The sequence below is a fragment of the Engystomops pustulosus genome, chromosome 3, assembly GCF_040894005.1.
Source record: "Engystomops pustulosus chromosome 3, aEngPut4.maternal, whole genome shotgun sequence".
NCBI classification, from domain to species: domain Eukaryota; kingdom Metazoa; phylum Chordata; class Amphibia; order Anura; family Leptodactylidae; genus Engystomops; species Engystomops pustulosus.
In genome coordinates, this window is record NC_092413.1 from 53,703,518 (window position 1) to 53,725,097 (window position 21,580).

At 41.6% G+C, this 21,580-nt stretch overlaps 1 protein-coding gene across 2 annotated transcripts in view; it reads right to left on the reverse strand.

The window, feature by feature from the left end:
* CRIM1 (cysteine rich transmembrane BMP regulator 1) overlaps positions 1–21,580 on the reverse strand; it is a 474,029-nt gene that overhangs the window by 234,700 nt on the left and 217,749 nt on the right. For both annotated transcript variants that reach the window (XM_072140823.1, XM_072140822.1), the window contains exon 6: positions 10,905–11,026. In XM_072140823.1, the coding sequence (XP_071996924.1) occupies positions 10,905–11,026 (122 nt within the window). The remainder of the gene's footprint in view (positions 1–10,904; positions 11,027–21,580) is intronic.

A 21,580-nucleotide genomic window follows, 5' to 3' on the forward strand; every position in this document is an offset into this window, starting at 1 on the left:
TCTTATGTATTGGAAACACCTGCCAAAATGGCAGCGCTGCACTCCTGTCTGCATTATTTCTCTTTTCAGCTTTCCCGGCTATAATTTTACCTATTGATTTGTGAACAGAAAAACATATGAAGTATGTAACAGTTTTTATGTTTGTCAGAAAGTAAATAGGACTTGCCTTTTTCTTTTAAAAGCAGTTCTCTAGAAGGTGGCATCTCATCAGAAAGTGATCTTGTCAGAACCGTCTGAATTGTCTCATTCTGTATCTTCCATGCTCCTTGGTTTTTGCTGGAGCCAATGATGGCCAGCCAAAACGATCAGCTGCAGGGGGCCACATGCATTCACTCCAGTTATAACTGGTAAACTATATCTTGACTACTCTGCTGCCTTAGGATTATGTACCTTGCTGCCATCTTGGTTTTCAAACTGGTTTGTCGGACTTTGCCTTGTCTGTCTTGTGTCTATTTTGTGTGCATTTCTGTACTGTGCACTTATTCAGTATAGGGGCCACCACCCAGTTTTCTCCTGCAGTTTAGCATGACAGAGGTTGGGGGAGCTCATGCCTTGCACGTCTTTCCTGTCTTCATGGATCTGCTGTTAAATCTAAGTTTTTATATAAAATCACCATCTTTTCAACACTATAAAAAATGACTCCATAATTGCTGCCCTCTAAATGTCACAATTTCCACTATACTGTCTTCCTGGTCCCCATATATTGGTATTCCCTACTTGCTGTGTAATGTGGTAAATTAGAGTAGACTTAAATTGTACGACACACACAGTACAGTATTTCAAAAGTAATTAAGGAAAAATAAAAATATTGGCCAAAGAGGTTTCAAGAACAAATATTCATCATCAATCACATGTAGTATTTATGAAACAATGGCTACAAGAGAAAAGCAAAGTTCACCAGGGTGTACAAAGTGTAGAGTAAACCTTACAAATATCCTTGTTCTCCTTTTTAATGTCAGTGAACAAAACATTGCTGTGATTCTGAAACCAAGCCCTCAGGCAGAATTCAAGGCTGTAACACAAATCCTTTAACATACATAGTTTGTGGTGTTTAACATTTCTGGAAATGAAGCGTGGAGGCAGCCTGAGACTTACACAAAACGGGAAACAAGGCTGAGAACGGACACAACAACAGAGCTAGGCCACATCGACGCCAATGTCAGCAGAATACTAACTAGGTGCATGTCTATTTTATTATGGTGCTGCTAGCTCTACTCGTTCTATATCATCTATTTATTTTCCCCTACGGTGAAAGCTGCTTCTTCTAAGTTCCCTCATTATAAAAACTGTAAAGCAAAGCTACATAGATCAAGATGAGGAATTCTTATCAAATCCTTTCCTAACATTTCAGTTGGGGGAAAAAAAATATCTAATTAGTAACACTCAAAAATATAAAATAAAACCCTGTGCTGACCCCACATAGATGTTAGGTTGTATGTCTTACACTTAGGAGACTTCTGGATTATTAACTACAAGGTAAAGCTCTATTTTGCACTGAGCGAACTATTGTTCAGCAAGTTTCTAAGTTAAGGGTCAGGCTTGTATCATCAAACATTTCTGTAAGCCAGCGTGCAATACTGTGTGGAGATCTTACATTGCAGAATTATTGATGGGAAAGCTTTATGATACTATATTATTGTAACTAAAAAGGGATTCATGTGAAATGTGTATTGCAAAGAAGCAGGTGGAATCGCATCTAAAATAAAATACAAGTTAAAACAACATGGATAATATCCAACACCATAGTTATTTTATAAGGAAGACTAAACTGGATTTTCTAATCTCAGACTGTTAGCAGGGAGGTTGCATATAATCTAAACATAAATCCTTGTAGGTAAACATGTTATGAATAAGTAGCACACCTTTCCTAGACAAATGTATGGCCTGAATGCAGAGAAATTTACATCTTGATTTATATGCAAACAAGTGTTTCATTACACAGAGGTCGTGTCTGCAAGGTCAAGTGCACTCCCTCTGCCTAGGTTCACCACCCAGCACTTACCATTCATCCCTGATTGACACTGCCCTACTCCCCTTGTAAAAACTGGACAAAACTCAAATGCCCACTGTAACATGTAGCATTCCTTGAGTTCCAGCTAGGTGTCAAGACTGAATAAGCTCCCAACTTCAGCGCAATGAAGAAGCGCAATTCCTGCTGGATTTCAGGGAAGTCACATGACAAACAAATAATCCTGGCACTGGAGATTGAAAACCATTCATATTTAATCTTGTGTTTTTAAAATGTAATTTTGAGAAAGGCAGACAGACTACAGATTCAAATGGCATTCCACTTTTACCCATAAAAAGATTCAGGCGGATAGATCGTACGTGTTGCCAGTAGTATTCCAATCTTAGAAATGGCAGTTGAACAGAGTGTGTGCATTTCGAGCTGTATTCTAGTCTTAACAGAGTTTTACACTTTTCGCGATTAGATGAGACATGTGGACAAAGGGCTTTCTGTTTTGAGTGATATTCTGTTTGGAGCCATGGCGTGAGACTGCTGAGCAGATCCTACACGTTTTGAACAGTATACTCTTAGCCATGTGATGAGACAGATGTCAGAGCCTTAACGTTTCGAGGGGCATACCACCTTATAGCCATGAAATGAGACAGAGGACAGAACCTTTACGTTTCAAAAGGTATACTGCTCATGCCATGGCATGAACAAAGCCTAGGAGTTTGGCCTAGCAGTATTTTGCTCTTAGCCATGGCGTCACACTGATGAACGAAGCCTTTGCATTTTGAGTGGCTTTCTGCTTTTAGACATGACATGGCAGAATAAAATGGTCTCTTAGATATACAAACACGCAAGAAATAGTTTCACAAATAATATTAAACATAATCACAGAATAAATGGGAAAATATCATTGGGGCTTTCGATGATAAAAAGGGATTCATGTGGCTGTCGGACCCTTTTCGCTATCTGCGGGGGTCTCAGCACTGAGACTCCCACTAATCAGCAAGTTAGACCCTATCCACAGGATAAACTTGTCTTTGTGGGAAAACCCCTTTAAACACAACACAAAAATATATGTATATTCAGCCATGGTTTGTCATGTTTAAAATACAGACCATAGCACTGCAAGAAATATCAGTGCTTGTACACCAAGAAATTGTGATTAATGCTGCGACTTTACCACCCCTACACCTTAGCACTATAGGTAACCTACAAACAGCCTCTCAATGCCTGAATGTTTGCCCGTTTTTACACAAAGAGGGCCTGGTGTGATTCTGTCCACCAGCACAGTCAGGAGGTCAGGTATCTGCCATGGTGGCAGGGGTTGGGCTTCTTCATAAGTTGGCACATGGAGCATTAGCATATGAAATCTCCTCCATATGTCTCGGTTATGGGTGACCAGGTAGCTTTTAAACATAGAACACGCATTCATAAACTGTGGTTAGAAGCCTCTTAAAACCATTCAGTACAATAAAATAAAAAGGAGATCAATGGTTACATGAATGTAAACATTCTGCATAAAATTGTAACAAGAGCAAAATAGATACAACTGCTGAATGACAGCCGGGAGCTGTGTAGCTTATAATGGCACACTTCTTCAATTAATTCTCCTTTTCAGCAATAGGCAGGAGTTTGGATTTGACTTTCAATTAAACCACTAATCCCACAAATGTCCATGACCCCACATTACAGAAAAAACAAAGAATTTTCCTTTAAATAAACAAAGATAAAAAAAGTAATTTAAATAAGGGTAAAAATAAAAAAATAAATCGCCATTCCTTTTTAAAACTATCAGGAAACTGGAAACAAAGTGTTTGAATCCCACTTGAAGAAGAAAAAGGGTTTATTCACAATTAAGGGGATTATGAGGAGCTATAATTGCTCAGTTCCTTACTTCATCAATTACTAAACGGAAAATCATCCAAGACAAGATAAATAATGTCAGGATGGCTTCCTCCAATTGCTGCCCGCACTGTGTTACTAGTAATATATACCTATACAGTCATGAGCGTTATCAAGATAAATGAACCACAAAATGCATCCGATTAATATACAAGCTTTCCAGCGCAGCCGCTTGTTTTTGCATTACGTTCTCTACGTTCTAATGGATGATCACGATCAACAGCTGCCACCGAAGAACCGCAAATTCCAAGTTACTAGTTATTACAGTTTACGCCAATTGCCACAGGGAGAAGCTTAAGTGCCTGAATTAATGATGATGTGAGTAGCAGCAAAATAAAACCTATATTTATTTCCCTGCATACAAGGAGATGGAGGTGATATAACAATATGCAGGGAGATGTATTAATGTAGTACAAGCTGTCAACCACTGATGTGAGACAAAGAAAAATGGATAATGGATTTCTCTTTTATAAGCAACACTAGAATGCATAATTTGTACCATCTATTTAGGAAGCTAATTATTTACAGAACTAGAATACACCAAGCACTGCGCCTTCAAAGGGGTTGGCCACCATCACCCATATAGTACTTAACCTGGCTAAGTTTCCATAGTCGCAAACCCCCTCCAACCACTTATATCACATTTTTTATGACAGAAGGGGTGTGCATATGGTACTGCACACCCCACTCCATCTGTTGGAGGTACTGCAGGTACTGAGCATTAGCAGCAAGGCTAATGCTGAACCTTGCTGTTGTACAAAGTGAATCAGAAACTTTTCTACTTTGCTTCCAACAAATCTTTTAAAAAGGTGGCTAGCAGCTACAGTCATTCATTCCAGAACTTAGGAACGGGCATGGGAAAATCTACAAATTTTGTAAGAAATGAACAAAACAAGATGTGATCTTTTTCATGAAAAATGTGCGTTTTAGGAACCTGAGAGTGTTTTATAACAATTGGAGCTTCATTGATTAAGAACAGCTTCAGACTCACACCAAATCTTTGGGGAAAAAAAATGATGAAGCTTTATCAAACTGAATCTTGGTGGATTCCCACATTTCTAGCTTTCTGGTGTGGCTATTACATATTTATCTATTCAGTAGGTGGCAATAGAAGAAGAAAGGAATAATCATTAGTGGTTGGTAAAAGCCATATAACGAGTTTGCCAGCTATAGACTTTCTATGAACCTGACCAAGAATTGTTCCCCCCTACTGTGCAGGGCTGATCAGAACCAGAAGGACACAGAATACAGTGTTTCCACCCTTGCACTCACAATACAAAAAGTTATTTCAAACATTTCTAAACCACTAACTGGGACTATAATATGTTATAACTATAAATGATGTGCTTGATGTACATTCTACCAAAGATGTGGTGGCCAATATAAAAGCTGTTAGTTAATTTGAGATAAAACCAGGCGGACGCTGGAACCAGGAATGGAAAATGAAACGGATGAATGTGACACTAATGAAAACAAGTGAACTATATAATAATGTCTGGAATCCCCATTATGCTGCTGTGCACCTGTCCATCAAACCAACCAAGCACGATTGTGGGCAAGGCAGCAGAATGGGTGAGGCACTGAAAAGCTGCGCTTTCAGGCTTCGCATCGGCAATAAAGCTTTTCATTATAAAGTTCATTTCCCAGAGATTTGTTTTGCTGCCCAGACTAGAAAAAATAAGAGGTGACTGTTCCCATGATAAAATCAAATGGGCCACCAGAGAGATGCAACATTCAGTAGGCTGCATGAAGCTGTCAATGTGTCTAGTGGTGCACGTAAAGTCCCTTCTCCTCATGTCCTGAGGTGACCTTCACCCACTAAGCTGTATGGTGGCAGACATATGCTGATGTGTTATCTGCTGTCCACACTTATTAGGTACAGTACATTTGCCCTCAGCCAGTCTCTCGGAGAATAACCAGTAATACTGAAAAACAAGTCATAATGAACACTTATCCTGAAATCACATGCCCTACAACTGTGTTATGATAACCTAGGAAGGCATGGATTATAAAATTACATTATCAGTTATATTTTGAGAATCGCCACAATACTAAATTACTTTATAAACAAAAAATGACAATATGATGAAAGAAATTGTGATTAAAAGAAAAGACCCAGTGTTTCAAATTTTATAATAATGTTTGTATGTTCTCTCTGTGTTTGCATGGGTTTCCTCCCACACTCCAAAAACATACTGGTAGGTTGATTAGATTGTGAGCCCCATTGGGGACAGGGACTGATTTGGAAAGCTCCGTGCAGCGCTGCATAATCTGTGTGCGCTATATAAATAAAGGATTATTATTTATGTTTAATAATCATGATTTACTGGCAACAAGATACAGCAAGTTCAGAATTACTGATTTTCTGCTTTGAAATCCCAAGTGGTCAGAAGACACATTTCCATAAAAGATATTAAGGCTGCGTTGACACCAAGAGTTCCCAGCAAATTTCCCAGGAGTATACAGTACCAATATACCTTATATACTCGAGTATAAGTCAAGTTTTTCGGCACAAAAAAATCTGCTGAAAAACCCTAAAATGCAAAAATAGAAAAGTTGACCGCTCACCTCAGATTGTCAGTTACTGTGCTGGCCGCTGCTCAGGGACCACGAGCATGGGACAAGTAGAAGACAGAAGAATGCGTGCCGCACCAGATATGGATAAAAAATATGTATTCCTTTAATTCCCTTTCAGTAAAAATGGTGAAAGTGGCCTACGCGTTTCGGACGCGTCACACGTCCTTACTCATGGCTCATGAGTAAGGACGTGTGACGCGTCCGAAACGCGTAGGCCACTTTGCCTTACATTTGTTTCTTGGTACTGCCACAGTCAACCAGGATGCACAACTACAGCTTTTGTTTGTATGTTTATGGTCATCACCATTTTTACTGAAAGAAACGGAATTAAAGGAATACATATTTTTTATCCATATCTGGTGCGGCACGCATTCTTCTGAAAAACCCTAACTCTGCTTAAACAACTTCTGATGTCCCCTTGGCAAGTCCTCTTCCATACATCGCGGCATAGTGTCCTGGTCCGTGTCAGGCATCGTGACGTCAGCCCCATGCTGACATTCTAATATGTGCGCCGGCACACACTATGATGTCAGCGGGCACCTGACAACATGGTGCCTGTGACGGGCAGCACGGGAACACGGAGCCGATGCCGGAGCCGCGATGGATAGAAGAGGACCTGCCGGGGGGTAGGGGGGATTGTCGGAAGTTGAGTACAATTTATTTTTTTTATTCCTACAGGCATTATATCGGGGGCAGGGGCTGGCAGGCTATATACTACAGGGGGCTGCCAGGCTTTATATAGGTGGGGCTGTGACCAAAGCATTTCCCACCATTGGCTTATACTCAAGTCAATAGGTTTTTCCAGTTTTTTTGTGTTAAAATTAGGGGTCTCGGCTTATATTTAAGTATATACGGTACTAAAGCAAAGTCAATGCATTTATAATGCTGCTTTCTGCAATACCTTAACACAAAACCTGTGCTTGACAACAGTAAAAAAAAAAAAATAATAAAAGGAATAAAAGAGCAGATGTCAGGTGACACTGGCGAGTAAGGTCACTTTCACAAGCTCAAGATTTTACAACCATAGCCATGAGCGCAACACATGCAAAAAATCTAATTGCAAAGGTTCCATATTTTTGACCCATTTATGTTTTTGCCTTACAGAAACTGCTGTATGATAACTATAATGGATAAAAACTATCCATGTGAACATGTATTTAATTTAGAGCATTGAGTCTCAGAGTTAAAGCAGACAAACCTGCTCGGTCCACGCATACCAGATTGTGTGGTGGTTGGACTGAACACTGCGGTAGGATGGGACACGTTTCAAAAGTCACGTGTGACACTAGTAGGCTTCAAAAAAAACTTATGGGGGGGCCGTTCACTGTCCCTCTCAGACCGTTGGAGGGCCGGACAAATAGCGGTACATGTGACTGCATCCGTAATACACTGGGCCCCCCCTCAATTATTTAATATACTGCACCCTCTTGTGAACTATTTTATATATTGGCCCAATTAATTAATTAATTGGGTCAATTAATTATTGAATATGCCCCCCCCCCGATTAATTACCAGACTCTCCTTCACCATTAATTATTTCCTATGCTGCCCCCACCATTAAATATTTTATACGTCCCCCCCACCATTCGTTATTTTATACGTCCCCCCCACTATTAGTTATTTTATGTGTCCCCCCCCACCATTAGTTATTTTATGTGTCCCCCCCACCATTAGCTATTTTATACGTCCCCCCCACCATTCGCTATTTTATATGTGTCCCACCCACCATTAGTTATTTTATATGCCCCACCACCACCATTCGTTGTTTTATATGCTGCTCCCATAATGAATTGTTTCATATATTAGGGTGTGCGGTTTAAAAAAAATTTAAAATCCTGTACTCACCTCTGCTCCCGCCCCGCATCTTATTTCTTCTTGCGGCTGTCGGACAGGAAAAGGTGCGCGGCCGTGTGATGACTTCAACACGCGGCCGCGCATCCAGGTTCAAAGAGCGATGTGCGCTGGGGTTATTTTCAGGCCACATCACTCCACCTGCAATAATAGTGCTAGGGCAGCCCGAAACGGCCGCATCGAGCACTATATAGTGATGGGCAGGAGCTTCCTGTCCTTATGGACGGAGGCCCTGCCAGACTGCCGAAGGACACAGTCGGATGCGAAGGGGGCCGCATAGAAACGGTCCGCGAGCCGTAGTTTTGGGACCCCTTCTGTAATCTGTGTTGATGACGCTGTTTAAAGGGGAATTGGGGACTCCTTGCATCATAAATAAATTTGGTGCTTTGAGTCCTGACCCCAAGTCCTGTGTACTTCCCCACATGGGGCTTATGGAATGGGGGTTTGGTAGTGAGACCCCAGCAATAAACTATTTTATGATAAGGTCGCACTCTGTATTTGTACAGACAGACAACACACAGACAGTCGATTCTCAGATAATTGGAAAAATGATAAACCTTAGAGACAAATGAACGGGAAGATCTGAATGCAGTTCAATTCAAGTAATGCAGATTTTGTTGTGTCAAAAACTTCTGCTCTGATGACATCAGGGTAGTTATTTACTTAAGAACTTTTGGATTAAGTATTTTAGCACTGGAATACACACTGGTAAGTAGAAGCAGTAATTACTCCAGCATTCAGCCCGTAATTACAATCAACGTTCTATAAATACTTAGTAATTGTAATCAATGGTGATTTGATAACAGGCTGATCGCTCCTCACTTGCTGTAATAAATAAATGTGTCAATTCATTGTGACAGGCTTTTTAAAGTACAGTATGGTAATTCCCTTTAAGGAGGACCTGTCAGCAATTCTGACATGTCTGTTGTAGTAAATATGTATATTCCGATGGCATATTCTGGAACATCTTTCCCCTGGACAGACAATGTTTACTTGCTGGAATATACACACTTTGTATGTTTGCATTAATACTATGCATGGAGCACAGTGCCCCAGGAATCGCAAAAGAACTACTGACCTGCATAAAGTATAAGTATGTCAACCTGTACTTACAATAAAGAACCATAGAGAAGTTAAAAACTTGATCTAGCGTTCTGAAGGTAATCCTTTTATCAAGAGTCCTCCATACATGTGTCAAAATGAACTTGCTGTGTATGCGATATGTTCTTAGACATAACAGAACATATTCCCCTGTAATTTTTAATGTAAATTTTTATGCAATAGTGGCAGTTTATTACTGGACTCTCTTCTCCTAAAACTATTCTGCAGGACACATTTTAACCCATTTATTTAATGCAAATTTTAAAATGATCTTCTTGTTAGGTGGCCTACGGGCTCTTCCACATCGGGGTTCTTTTTAGCATCCGTATTTCAGTGATTTCTATGGATGCCTGGCAAAGCCATTGTTTTCAATGAGTATTTTTACATTGGCTTATTTTTTCACTAATCCGTTGTCTAAAGAAAAAATTTTTTTTAAATGTCCGTTGATGCGGATCATGGAAGGCAATAGAAATTTATGAATCCGCAAAAAAGCTGTTGAAACGTTAGTTTTTTTGTATTGATGAGGCTGAGAAACCAGTTGTTGTGTTATCAAAGCAATGTTAAACCTTTGGGGGTTTTTTGCAGATGTAGAGACAAAATTGGATCAAAACGGAGACACAACAGACGCAAAGCATAATGGATGCAAACTGGAAGCTGAGCACACATGCCAATGTGGAACCACTCTAAAGCATATAGATATACTATGACTAACACTCTTATTATTGTGCCCAATTCGCTAAGGAAAGATCCAATTCTGGGGGGGGGGGGGTTCTTTTCTACATGGTGTCTCAGCAATAGTTACACACAGTAAGAGATGTAGCTTAACATTACAGTTGCCCAGTTTTGCGACAATGCAGAGCATGACAAAATAGTCTAATCTGTGCACAGACTATATGATACGCCCCTCTCTAGGAACACAGTTTCCATATTTGTTCAGCTACATTTGGAAAACTTCACTTATCCACGTCCTATCACATATTGTTACCTCCGGCTGATCTCCTTTGATGGGATTTATATCCTTTGGACTTCAACCACGTCAAAAATCTTTACATGCATGAAAGTTAGTCACAGCGTTTGATCCTATTTGTGTAATGGGAAGAGATAAGACAGTTCGAAGCTTGACCAAAGGACTGATGGAAAAAAAATTGCGTTCTCAACAATGAATTCATTTAGAATTAAATACAGAGCAAAGCGGTGGATGATTAAATCAGATAAATGAAGAACCCCACGCCCACGAATCATTAAATCACCTTTGAAGCATCTCCCCTGTCCTTTCGTTTTTTTCCGCTCTCTTTTCACTGATGTGCCGCCTGAATGCAGACAGTAATCTTCACTTAAACTGTTAATTAAAGAGATGCCACCATCGTGTAAGCCTTCTGAACACAACAGAGAACTGTCCTTTTTCTAACCTCTAATTTGGTTGCAGTCTCGAGCAAACTTTTGTGTTGAAGTATACAGCTTTCTGCGTCGCAGCCTTTCAGCCCATTGTACACCAATATAAGAGGAATCCGCTTACCGTTCACGCATTCAAAGATGTCGCAGCACTTCCCAGGTATACCATTGCCTCTGGAGACTATCCGAGGGATTGACCCTGCTTCACATACAGGAAAGCTGCAGTTCCCAGGGAGACATTCACATCTGTGGATAAGCAAAAGGTGGAGAAGGAGTTAGTGATAGATACAGCTCACATTGTTCCTTGTGCAAATCATTGAGTACCAATTAAACACATTGGGGAACCCCAGAGTACACTACGGAGTGCCAGCAGATGTCAAAAGAGTCTATTACTTGCAGGAGTACAACTCCTGCATTATCAGTCAGTGCACAGAATTGGTAGACTAAAGGGATGCCAAAATCAATAGGGTTTATTCACTTTCCATACTGAGAAGAAATGAATATAGCCATGTCCTTCTGAGAATGTAAAATGCCAATGGTCGTATTAGTAGTAATTATGGCATTGGCCTGATAATACAAGTATGTAAGAACAATCATTTATAGAGAGTTTTTGGTGGGTGCTTTCAATAAAAAAAAAAAAAAAAAAAAAAAATTTCAACACACTTGTTCTGAACATGTAAAAGAATAAATGTAGAATCCAATAATGGAGAATTATATATCCTGTACCAGGGAATAGCAACTTTGCTTTGTCTTCTGTTATATCAAACCTTAATGGCCCAGGAGGGATTGATGTGAGAACACACACTGAATATACAGAACTACATGAGTGACCCGTCTCTGGTAGCGCACGTTTCACCATGAAGTCATTGTGAGCCCCATTGGGGACAGGGACCGATTTGGCAAGCTCTATGCAGCTCTGTGTAATCTGTGTGCACTACATAAATAAAGGAATTATTATTAATTATAATGATCAAATGGTCAAGTGAATCCTATTTAATTGAAAAGCTGCGCTTCAGTTCCCCAGTATAAGCGCTATATAGTGGACAGCGCTTTCTCAGCATAGCTGGTTGCCCTATCCTGGGCAAATCTCATCAGCATGAACCAACGAGTTCAGGATCTATCAAATTTCTTATAAAACCACTTTCAATGGCAGCAATAACCAGAGGGAAAAGGCTTCACCTTACAATTTTCAATAAAGTACTGCGGTACACGATGCTCAGTTATGCTAAGCTACCAATTCGTAGGCTTTGTTCATTATATAAATATAGCCTTTCCTGACTAAGCAATGTGGTCACTTTCAGCCGCATAAATAACACAATATTTTGCATTAGAACAATACATAACCCTATGGAACACATGAATGGTGGGATTCAAAAGCGTGACAACAGGAGTAACAGCAGCTATGGGGCTCCATCATACACACACACTCACCGGCCACTTTATTAGGTACACCATGCTATTAACGGGTTGGACCCCCTTTTGCCTTCAGAACTGCCAGGTGCTGGAAGCATTCCTCAGAGATTTTGGTCCATATTGACATGATGGCATCACACAGTTGCCGCAGATTTGTCGGCTGCACATCCATCATGCGAATCTCCCGTTCCACCACATCCCAAAGATGCTCTATTGGATTGAGATCTGGTGACTGTGGAGGCCATTTGAGTACAGTGAACTCATTGTCATGTTCAAGAAACCAGTCTGAGATGATTCCAGCTTTATGACATGGCGCATTATCCTGCTGAAAGTAGCCATCAGATGTTGGGTACATTGTGGTCATAAAGGGATGGACATGGCCAGCAACAATACTCAGGTAGGCTGTGGCGTTGCAACGATGCTCAATTGGTACCAAGGGGCCCAAAGAGTGCCAAGAAAATATTCCCCACACCATGACACCACCACCACCAGCCTGAACCGTTGATACAAGGCAGGATGGATCCATGGTTTCATGTTGTTGACGCCAAATTCTGACCCTACCATCCGAATGTCGCAGCAGAAATCGAGACTCATCAGACCAGGCAACGTTTTTCCAATCTTCTACTGTCCAATTTCGATGAGCTTGTGCAAATTGTAGCCTCAGTTTCCTGTTCTTAGCTGAAAAGAGTGGCACCCGGTGTGGTCTTCTGCTGCTGTAGCCCATCTGCCTCAAAGTTCGACGTACTGTGCGTTCAGAGATGCTCTTCTGCCTACCTTGGTTGTAACGGGTGGAGATTTAAGTCACTGTTGCCATTCTATCAGCTCGAACCAGTCTGCCCATTCTTCTCTGACATCAACAAGGCATTTCCGCCCACAGAACTACCGCTCACTGGATGTTTTTTCTTTTTCGGACGATTCTCTGTAAACCCTAGAGATGGTTGTGCGTTTAAATCCCAGTAGATCAGCAGTTTCTGAAATACTCAGACCAGCCCTTCTGGCACCAACAACCATGCCACATTCAAAGGCACTCAAATCACCTTTCTTCCCCATACTGATGCTCGGTCTGAACTGCAGGAGATTGTTTTAACCATGTCTACATGCCTAAATGCACTGAGTTGCCGCCATGTGATTGGCTGATTAGAAATTAAGTGTTAACGAGCAGTTGGACAGGTGTACCTAATAAAGTGGCCGGTGAGTGTAATATATATATGATTTGTACAAGCATTACATCCTGTAATAGCTAGCCTGATATTTTATTGCGCCTCCATCTCATGTCATAAGTTCTGGATGACTCCCTTTCACTCTCTTATTTCAAGTTGCATAACATGAAAAGCAAAAACAAAGAAATATAGACCTCATCTCATCATCTAACTTATATCCCATTTTACCCTTGGGTACAGCAGTACAGATGAGAGAGCCACATGAACAAAACTGCCATCAATACAGACACAGTTTTGGAAAGGAAGATTCAGGCATTAAATGGGTTTTATAATTTTTAAATATTTGCTTACAGAGGCCTGCAGTGCCATCCCAACCACATACACTGAGCACCGGCTACAGCATTAGTTTCAGATGTTTATTGTTATGTTTATTGGATAACCCCCCACCCCTCCCCTGAGCCATACAGTATGTACTTTTTTTTATCAATCCCAGACAAGCCCTTTAAAGGAAACCTACCACCACAAATCTACCTATAAAGGTAGATCGGGTGGTAGGTGAATCAATGGGACGTGAAGATAGCCCTTTTAAGGGCTATTCCTCGCGTCCCCGCACTTTTTTGTAAACTTTTATTACCCTAATATGTTAATTTTGTTATGCGGCTACTGGGGCGTGGAGTAGCCGCATCTGAGGTTACACGAGGCGGCTACTCCACGCCCCGGTAGCCACTTTACCCCTCCTACTCACCATGTTTGGCGCGCAGCTGCTCGTAGCTGCGCGCCCTCGTCCGCCGATCCTGCCGTCTGCGCATGCGCAGAACAGCAGGCCCGCGCCTGCGCGGTCACTGCTCCGAAGCCGCGGCTGCACAGGCGCGGGCCTGCTGTTCTGCGCATGCGCAGACGGCAGGATCGGCGGACGAGGGCGCGCAGCTACGAGCAGCTGCGCGCCGAACATGGTGAGTAGGAGGGGTAAAGTGGCTACCGGGGCATGGAGTAGCCGCCTCGTGTAACCTCAGATGCGGCTACTCCACGCCCAAGTAGCCGCATAACAAAATTAACATATTAGGGTAATAAAAGTTTACAAAAAAGTGCGGGGACGTGAGGATTAGCCCTTAATAGGGCTATCCTCATGTCCCATTGATTCACCTACCACCCGATCTACCTTTATAGGTAGATTTGTGGTGGTAGGTGCCCTTTAAGGAAATGCTGCAGATCAAATTAAAACAACAGCAATAACAATGTTTGCAAATACTTTTAACTTTTTTTGCTGGAACTTTGGAATATAAATAACGTAAACAGATTCTTATTAGCAATGTGCAGCCATAGGTGTATACGTTATAATACTGCTTATTACTACCGACATGCACTCGTATGAGTTTCCTAACAAATATAATCATGCAAAGTTAATTTTCAGAAAATAGCTTTGCATTCACCTATTGCTAAATACAATTTCAAGTGTAGCATAAGAACACCCGAATACATGTTATACTTTTTATGTTGGGTAGTATAGCCTAAAGCCTAAACCTCTTCAAGGATATATCCCATATATGCTTTATAAATTATAATTTCTAAAAAGGGAAATCCTGTACGATCAATAATTTTGCGATTACAAGTGTCATTTGCTGCTATGCTGAGTAGTACCGGTGTTGCCTGATTTAAGGACACCCGACTTACAGACGACCCCTAGTTAAAGATGGACCTCTCTACCCACTGTGACCGTTGGTGAAGCTCTCTGGATGCTTTACTTTACTCCCAGGCTGCAATGATCAGCTGCATCAAGTGTCTGTGATGTAGTTTTATTGATAATCCCTGTCCCCATAACAGCAAAAAGAAAATATTTACCATGGAGCTACAATTCTAAAATATATTTCCTCGGACTTGCATACAAATTCAACTTAAAAACAAACCTAAAGAATCTATCTTGTACGTAACCAGGGGACTGTTGTACACAGAGGTCCTTACCCCTATTGTTTCATTTGACTGTTTGTACTCGAATGTTATATTTTTATTTGTATATGTCCACCATGATTTGTAAAGCGCTACAGAATATGATGGCGCTATATAAAGGTAAATATTATTATTAGTAAATGTCTTGTGCCTCCTGCAAACTGCCATCTCTAGCATTTTTAGTCTAAAAACAAAAAAAAGCTCATCCCACTTGGATCACAGAATTTTGGCTGACACACAGATATGTAGATGCTGTGTGCCAGAGATGAGACCGTAAATGGCATGGCACGTGCATTCGTTTATAGTGACATTTGTGCACTTGTACTCTTTTGAATGCACTCGTTTCCTATGTAAGCCAGCAGTTTCCTATGGCTCCAGCAGTACTTGACTGCATTTTTTTTTTTTTGTTTTGGTTCTCAATTATTCATTGTAAAACATACATTGGAATCTATAGGAAGATCTGTCATATCACTCATCATTCTGTCTGACAGCAGCAGCAGACACCTAGAAAATCACCATTTCCATAATTGCTACACTATAGGCAGATCGCAGGCTTCTGAATGACAGAACTGGAAGGCATATGCATATTGAGCCTTGATACGACCTGCATGTGTTTCCTCCACAACCCTCAGATCACTGTGACTCTACTGCTGAAGAACGACTGTAAGACACCTCCAAAGTGTCTGAATACACCTGAATAATGTGTTCTACACGCTATGACTATTCGGCTGCCCAGCACCGACGGGTAGTATATCACTTGTAGTGATACTGCCCCTACTACTGCCCCTGCAGCCTCTGTCCTATTATGGATTACATCACTTACCACAGATTTGGTGCACGGATCAGCTCCATTGACCTGAGGTTATTCTAGTGTCAAACACATACATTTATGCTGCAATTCAGATGAATGGGACACTGGCAGACACTTCTGTAACAAATCTTCCTTGCACACTACAAAAGCATATTGTAATGAATGGTATAAGCCCACTAGGGAAGATGTGTGATGGCGACACATGAAAACGGTTTCAGAATAAGTTGGTGCAGTATAAAATGTAAGGCTGATGAAACAATGTAAATCTATAGAACTCGAGAACCTCCTTACTGGAATAAAAAGGGACACTAATCTATTGCATATCACCGCATATACCACAATCAGGGATGTAAACATTATTGGTGCCACCTGAGCTACACAGGGGCCCAGGCTGTAACAGGGCCCACTGGGGGAGATGTATTAATGGGACGGTCTTTAGACCAGTTCAGAGAAAAACTAGACAGATCTCTGCTACACCAGATTTATCATGTTTATCTGGTGTAGTATAAGACTGGCGAGTTCTACTTTGCACCTCCTATAAGATGGTCTAGTTTTCTGCACCACAATATTCTATTTTCTGGCACACGGGTTATTTTCTGATGCAGCCACGCTCCATTTACCCGAGGACACAACCTTTTTTTTTAAGACGAGTCGAAAAACCACCTAAAATTTGCTTAAAACTGCAGTCTAAAACATTTCAGGTTCAAATTACTCCAGTTTTCTGGAGTAGACAGTCTGATACATGTCAGGCTCTCTAAACCTGCTTTAATGTCTAAGCTAATGCATCTCATAGCTAACAACTACTGATAGATTGTTAGGGGGACATCTACTACTTTGTAGTAGGAAAACCTTAATAAGTTCCACTGCAACCGATTTTCCTCTACAAAAACAAAGAAAAAAAAAATTACTGCTCAGCAAACAATCCTTACTGTATTTGCACCTCTATGGAAGCTCTGGCTTTCCCCTCACCCTCCTGTCACCATCCCACAATTGTAGATCAATAAGTAAAATACAAGGATTTTTTTCTACAAAGACATTTTTGCATCACTGTTAAATCACAGTTTTCCAAAAATAGGCCTGGCTTTGAAGTGCAGCTGTATAGAGGTGAGACATTCTTTGTAAAGTGAAAGAGCACTAAAATGAGTATCTATATCATCCCAGCATCAATAAGATTACCGTGCACTTCCTCATGGCAGCTTCCTCTTCAGCTCAAGCTTGCTGACAGGAGTCTGTGCTGCCAGACGCCTCAGGACAGCTGAGCTTGAAAGATGAAAATGACTTTCTTTCAATCTAAGTGATGGTTGGCAGGATATTAATTGATATCAATTGCTATTAAACATACTTGCAATGGATGACTGCACTTTGACAGCATGTGTTTCCTCCCAAGGCCCATTCACATTGCTATTATAATTGTAATAACAAGTGAAAGTAAAATCGGAGGTATAAAGAATGGAGCTACTGGGCTCGGGATAAATTTCCCCTGACAATATGTATTTAATAACATGCGTCTCGGAGCTAAAAAGGAAACTGAGCAATATTTTATTCTTCACTTCTTTTATTAAACTGTAAAATAATGAAAAACAGCTTTCTTTTAATAAACTTTAAAGGAACTCATGATCATTGTATCTTTTAGCAATGTGAAGACATGATATAGAGAGAGAAAAGCAACAATAAATTCTGTAGTCTTATTATTGGAACGTGGGATGGTGAAAGCATTTTTGTTAGAACAGCAGATAAAAAAAGGTTTCCTGTAATATAAGCTTTAGGGTACATTCAGATGGGCGTCTGTTGGGACGTACATGAGGGCGCATGTACTTCCCCATAGATGGCAAAGGCTGCCCGGCGGTGGTACGGTGCCACACATGTGCCACTGTTCCGCGTCATACACCGGGAAAAGATAGAGCATGCTTTATCTTTTCCCTGGTGTGCGGCTGTGTGCCGCTGATTCTTATTGGGGAAGGGGGGGGGGTGTCACCTCCTCCTCCTGTCCTGCGCACGCCGGGGAATTTTCACCCCTGTTGCCATATATTTCAGGGTTTGGTTCAGGATAGTAAATTAATCATTTATTGGTGGGAACCTAAACAATCTCCACTATGAAGGATCTGGGGTACTCTAGCACTCTAATCAACCTACCAGTATGTTTTGGAGTGTGGGAGGAAACCGGAGGACCAGGAGGAAACCCACACAAACTAAGAGAACATAAAAACTCTTTGCAGATGTTGACCTGGATGGGACTTGAACCCAGGACCCCAAACTCTACAAGGCTTTAGTGATAAATACTGAGCCACCATGCTGCAGATCAAGGTCTGTAAACCAAGCACACTTACATGCAGGTGTTTGCCCCCTCTGGCAGGATCCGCTGTTTTAGGTTCTTATGCCCCTGTCTTTTATGAAAAGAAAAAAAAAAATCTGAGGGGCTCCACACTCCATACGTGTTAATGGAGCCTGCAGATCCTGACAGAAGGGGCATACACCTGCAGGTAAATGTGCTTTGTTTACAAACCTTCATCCTTTAAGCCTATGATATTTGATACTTGTCACAGCTGTACCCGCGATCCTCGGTACGGATCAAGTGTACACCCATGCCCTTCTATGTGGCGGTGTCCCCGTCCTCAAGCCTGGAATCACCTCTCCTGGCTGCTGATGCTGGTTCAGTCCCGTCCAGGCTGCATGCCGGCTTCCCCGACTAGGCTGGGCGCTACCGCTGCTAGGGCACGCTCTTGCCGGCTCGTCCTGCCTTAAAGGACCAGCGTCCTCCTGATTGGCGCTGGCTAATCCGGATCAGCCCTTATAATCCGGCACCTCCCTTCACGCGCCGCTGGATCTTCTCCTAGGATCTCATATGGTTTCCATGCCAGGCTTCCCTAAGCCGTTCCTGAGAAAGAGAAAGCCATCCTGCGTTCCCATACACTCCAGTGTTCCTAAACGCTCCTGTGTTTTCCCTGTCTTCAGAGTCCTGTCTCTAGCGTTCTCAGACGCCTCCATGTTTCCTGTGTGTCTTCAGCGTTTCCAGACGCTCCTGTCCTCCAGCTTTTCCAGATGCTTCCTGCTGTTCCTTCCAGGATTCCAGTCCAGCAGTCTCCAGCGTCCCTAGGCTACTGTTTCTTGCATCCTGCCTTGGCTGCCACCGCGGGCCTAGGCACTCCCGCAAAACGACTTGTGGCACCCCACCGCAGCAAGACCATCCCGCTTTGCGGCTGGCTCTGGTGGAGACCAGGTGCTATTCAGTCTCCGGTCCCGGTTTGTGGCTAGTACCATCATCATCTCCTGCGGTGGTCCAGAGGGTCCACAGACTGTTTATTTATATTTCTAGGGAAATGGGTGATTTGAATTTTTAGGTTTTTTTTTTTTTTTTTTTTAACTTTTTTAATTTTCTTTTTACTATTTTTCACTTTAACCCTAGGATGTCCGATTGATCCTAACATACACTGCCATACTACTGGGGATTTTCCTCATTATTCATTACAATGTGTAAATCGCACATTGTAATGAATAGCTTAAAATCAGACAGCCTCAGGTCTTCTCAAGACCCGAGGCTGTCATGGCAACCAATTGCCACCCCCCTGATGACCTTACAGGGGTGGCGATCGAATACAAGATGGCGCCAGGATTCAAATGCTTCCGGCACCTTTGCTGGAGGCGTTTACAGGGTTACCACCTCCGGATGGTGCCAGCATCGACTGCGGATGTTGCCGGTGGGCGTTTGCTGCAATATGCAGGAAATGTCCATCCTTGTATTGAGAGGGCTCAGCCCGTGAGCCCTCTCCAAGCACCCACGATTGGCACGTGATCTAATAGTACACCACATGCCGGTAAGGGGTTACAATTATGCAAATTAGCCTGAGAGGCTCCAGACTCCATAGAGGTTAATGAAGACTGTAGCCCCTCAGGCTCATTTGGATATGCTTAAAGCCACACCAGCATGTAAGTGGGCTCGGTTTACAATCCTTCATCCTGGCAGTAGATGTTCTTTAAGTCAAGCATCAGATTTTCAAATGATTTAAGGTTTATGGCAGGGCCATTGTAACATTAAAATGCTCTTATTTATACAATTCTATTGCTTCTGCCATCCATCTACTGTAACCAGTGACAGATTAAGTGTCCCATGGGCCGTTCACACAAATAAGGCTTCACTGCGTCCAAACCAACCCCATGCCCCGAGACCTAATCTCCTCTGTCCGACACAAACACTGCAGCCCGTACTAGTTCCCCTTAAACGATTTTTAGCCTGCTTTCCAACTCCTCTAAAAAAAAAAAAAAAAAAGGGGGTGCAGTAAACTAGACCAACTAACGGCAGGCGCAAAATGTGATTTACCAGTCTTATACTGCACCAGGTTAATTATCCCACATCAGACACAATGATTAATCTGGGGCAGGAGAGGTCTGTCATAGTTCTACTCTTTGCCAATCTAAAGACCTATTTATTAATACATTTATAACACATTTGTCATACAAGCCAAAAAAAATCCATTTTGGGCTCATATGATCAGAGCACCTTCTTCTGTGTTCATTAAATAGTAAACCGGATTTCTTATTGCTTGCTTTCCAAAAATGGATTTCTTCCTTCTCACTACATAAAAGGGAGATTTGTGGAGTCCCATAAGACAATGAGGGGTCAGTCCAATTCAGACCTGGACCTAAGTTTTTTATTTCTAGGTGGAGAGAATAGTAAAACTGTCTGGCCGGGCGTTCACATCCCAACAATATAATTTAAGAAAATATCAAGAACACCTTTTCAACCCCTTTTGTGTGTGCTAGGTGGCGAAGATTTTGAAAGTCATGACTAGAGGTGTCATACGCTTACCCTCCTCTCCCAATTAAAAAAAAAAATGTGCACATTTGTCTGAACCATGCATAAATGAGAGGAATAGTAGTTCATTTGGCCATGAAACGCCATCTCTCAGGGACAGACAGAGGTCAAGAGAGGATAGAAATTAACTTCATAAACCCTCACCTAACCTGTATGAGTATGACATTCGTGACATGGGGATTTTTTAGTTTAAACATGTCGGCCTCTACACCAGTCTTAGGAAACGCAAGAACACAAATAAACCAATTATATCAACCAACCTCTCAGTAAATCTTCCTACACTGAGCTGCTTATTACAAGTAACTCCATATAAATAGCATGGATCTCTTTGGACCAAGTTCTGAAGGATAGAATACTAGTTTACACATTGTGTGTATTCATACCTAGGTTAAACTGTTTGGAGAGCCGGTCTGATGTAGGTTGGAAGAATTTGGAATGGATGCGTCTCCTTTAGTTATGGTGTATACATACAGAAATAAATATTTAATCAACAAAATACTCAATCCTTCTGCATGCCACAGCTATAAACACAGACAATGTAACAAATTTATCTAAGTATTTACTTTCATTCCAAAATCACCTAAGTACAAAAGGAACAAGGCAAAATGTCCTTGGCTGAAATCTCTCGCAAGGTTAACTCAACTTAAGTATTTTTAGCTGAA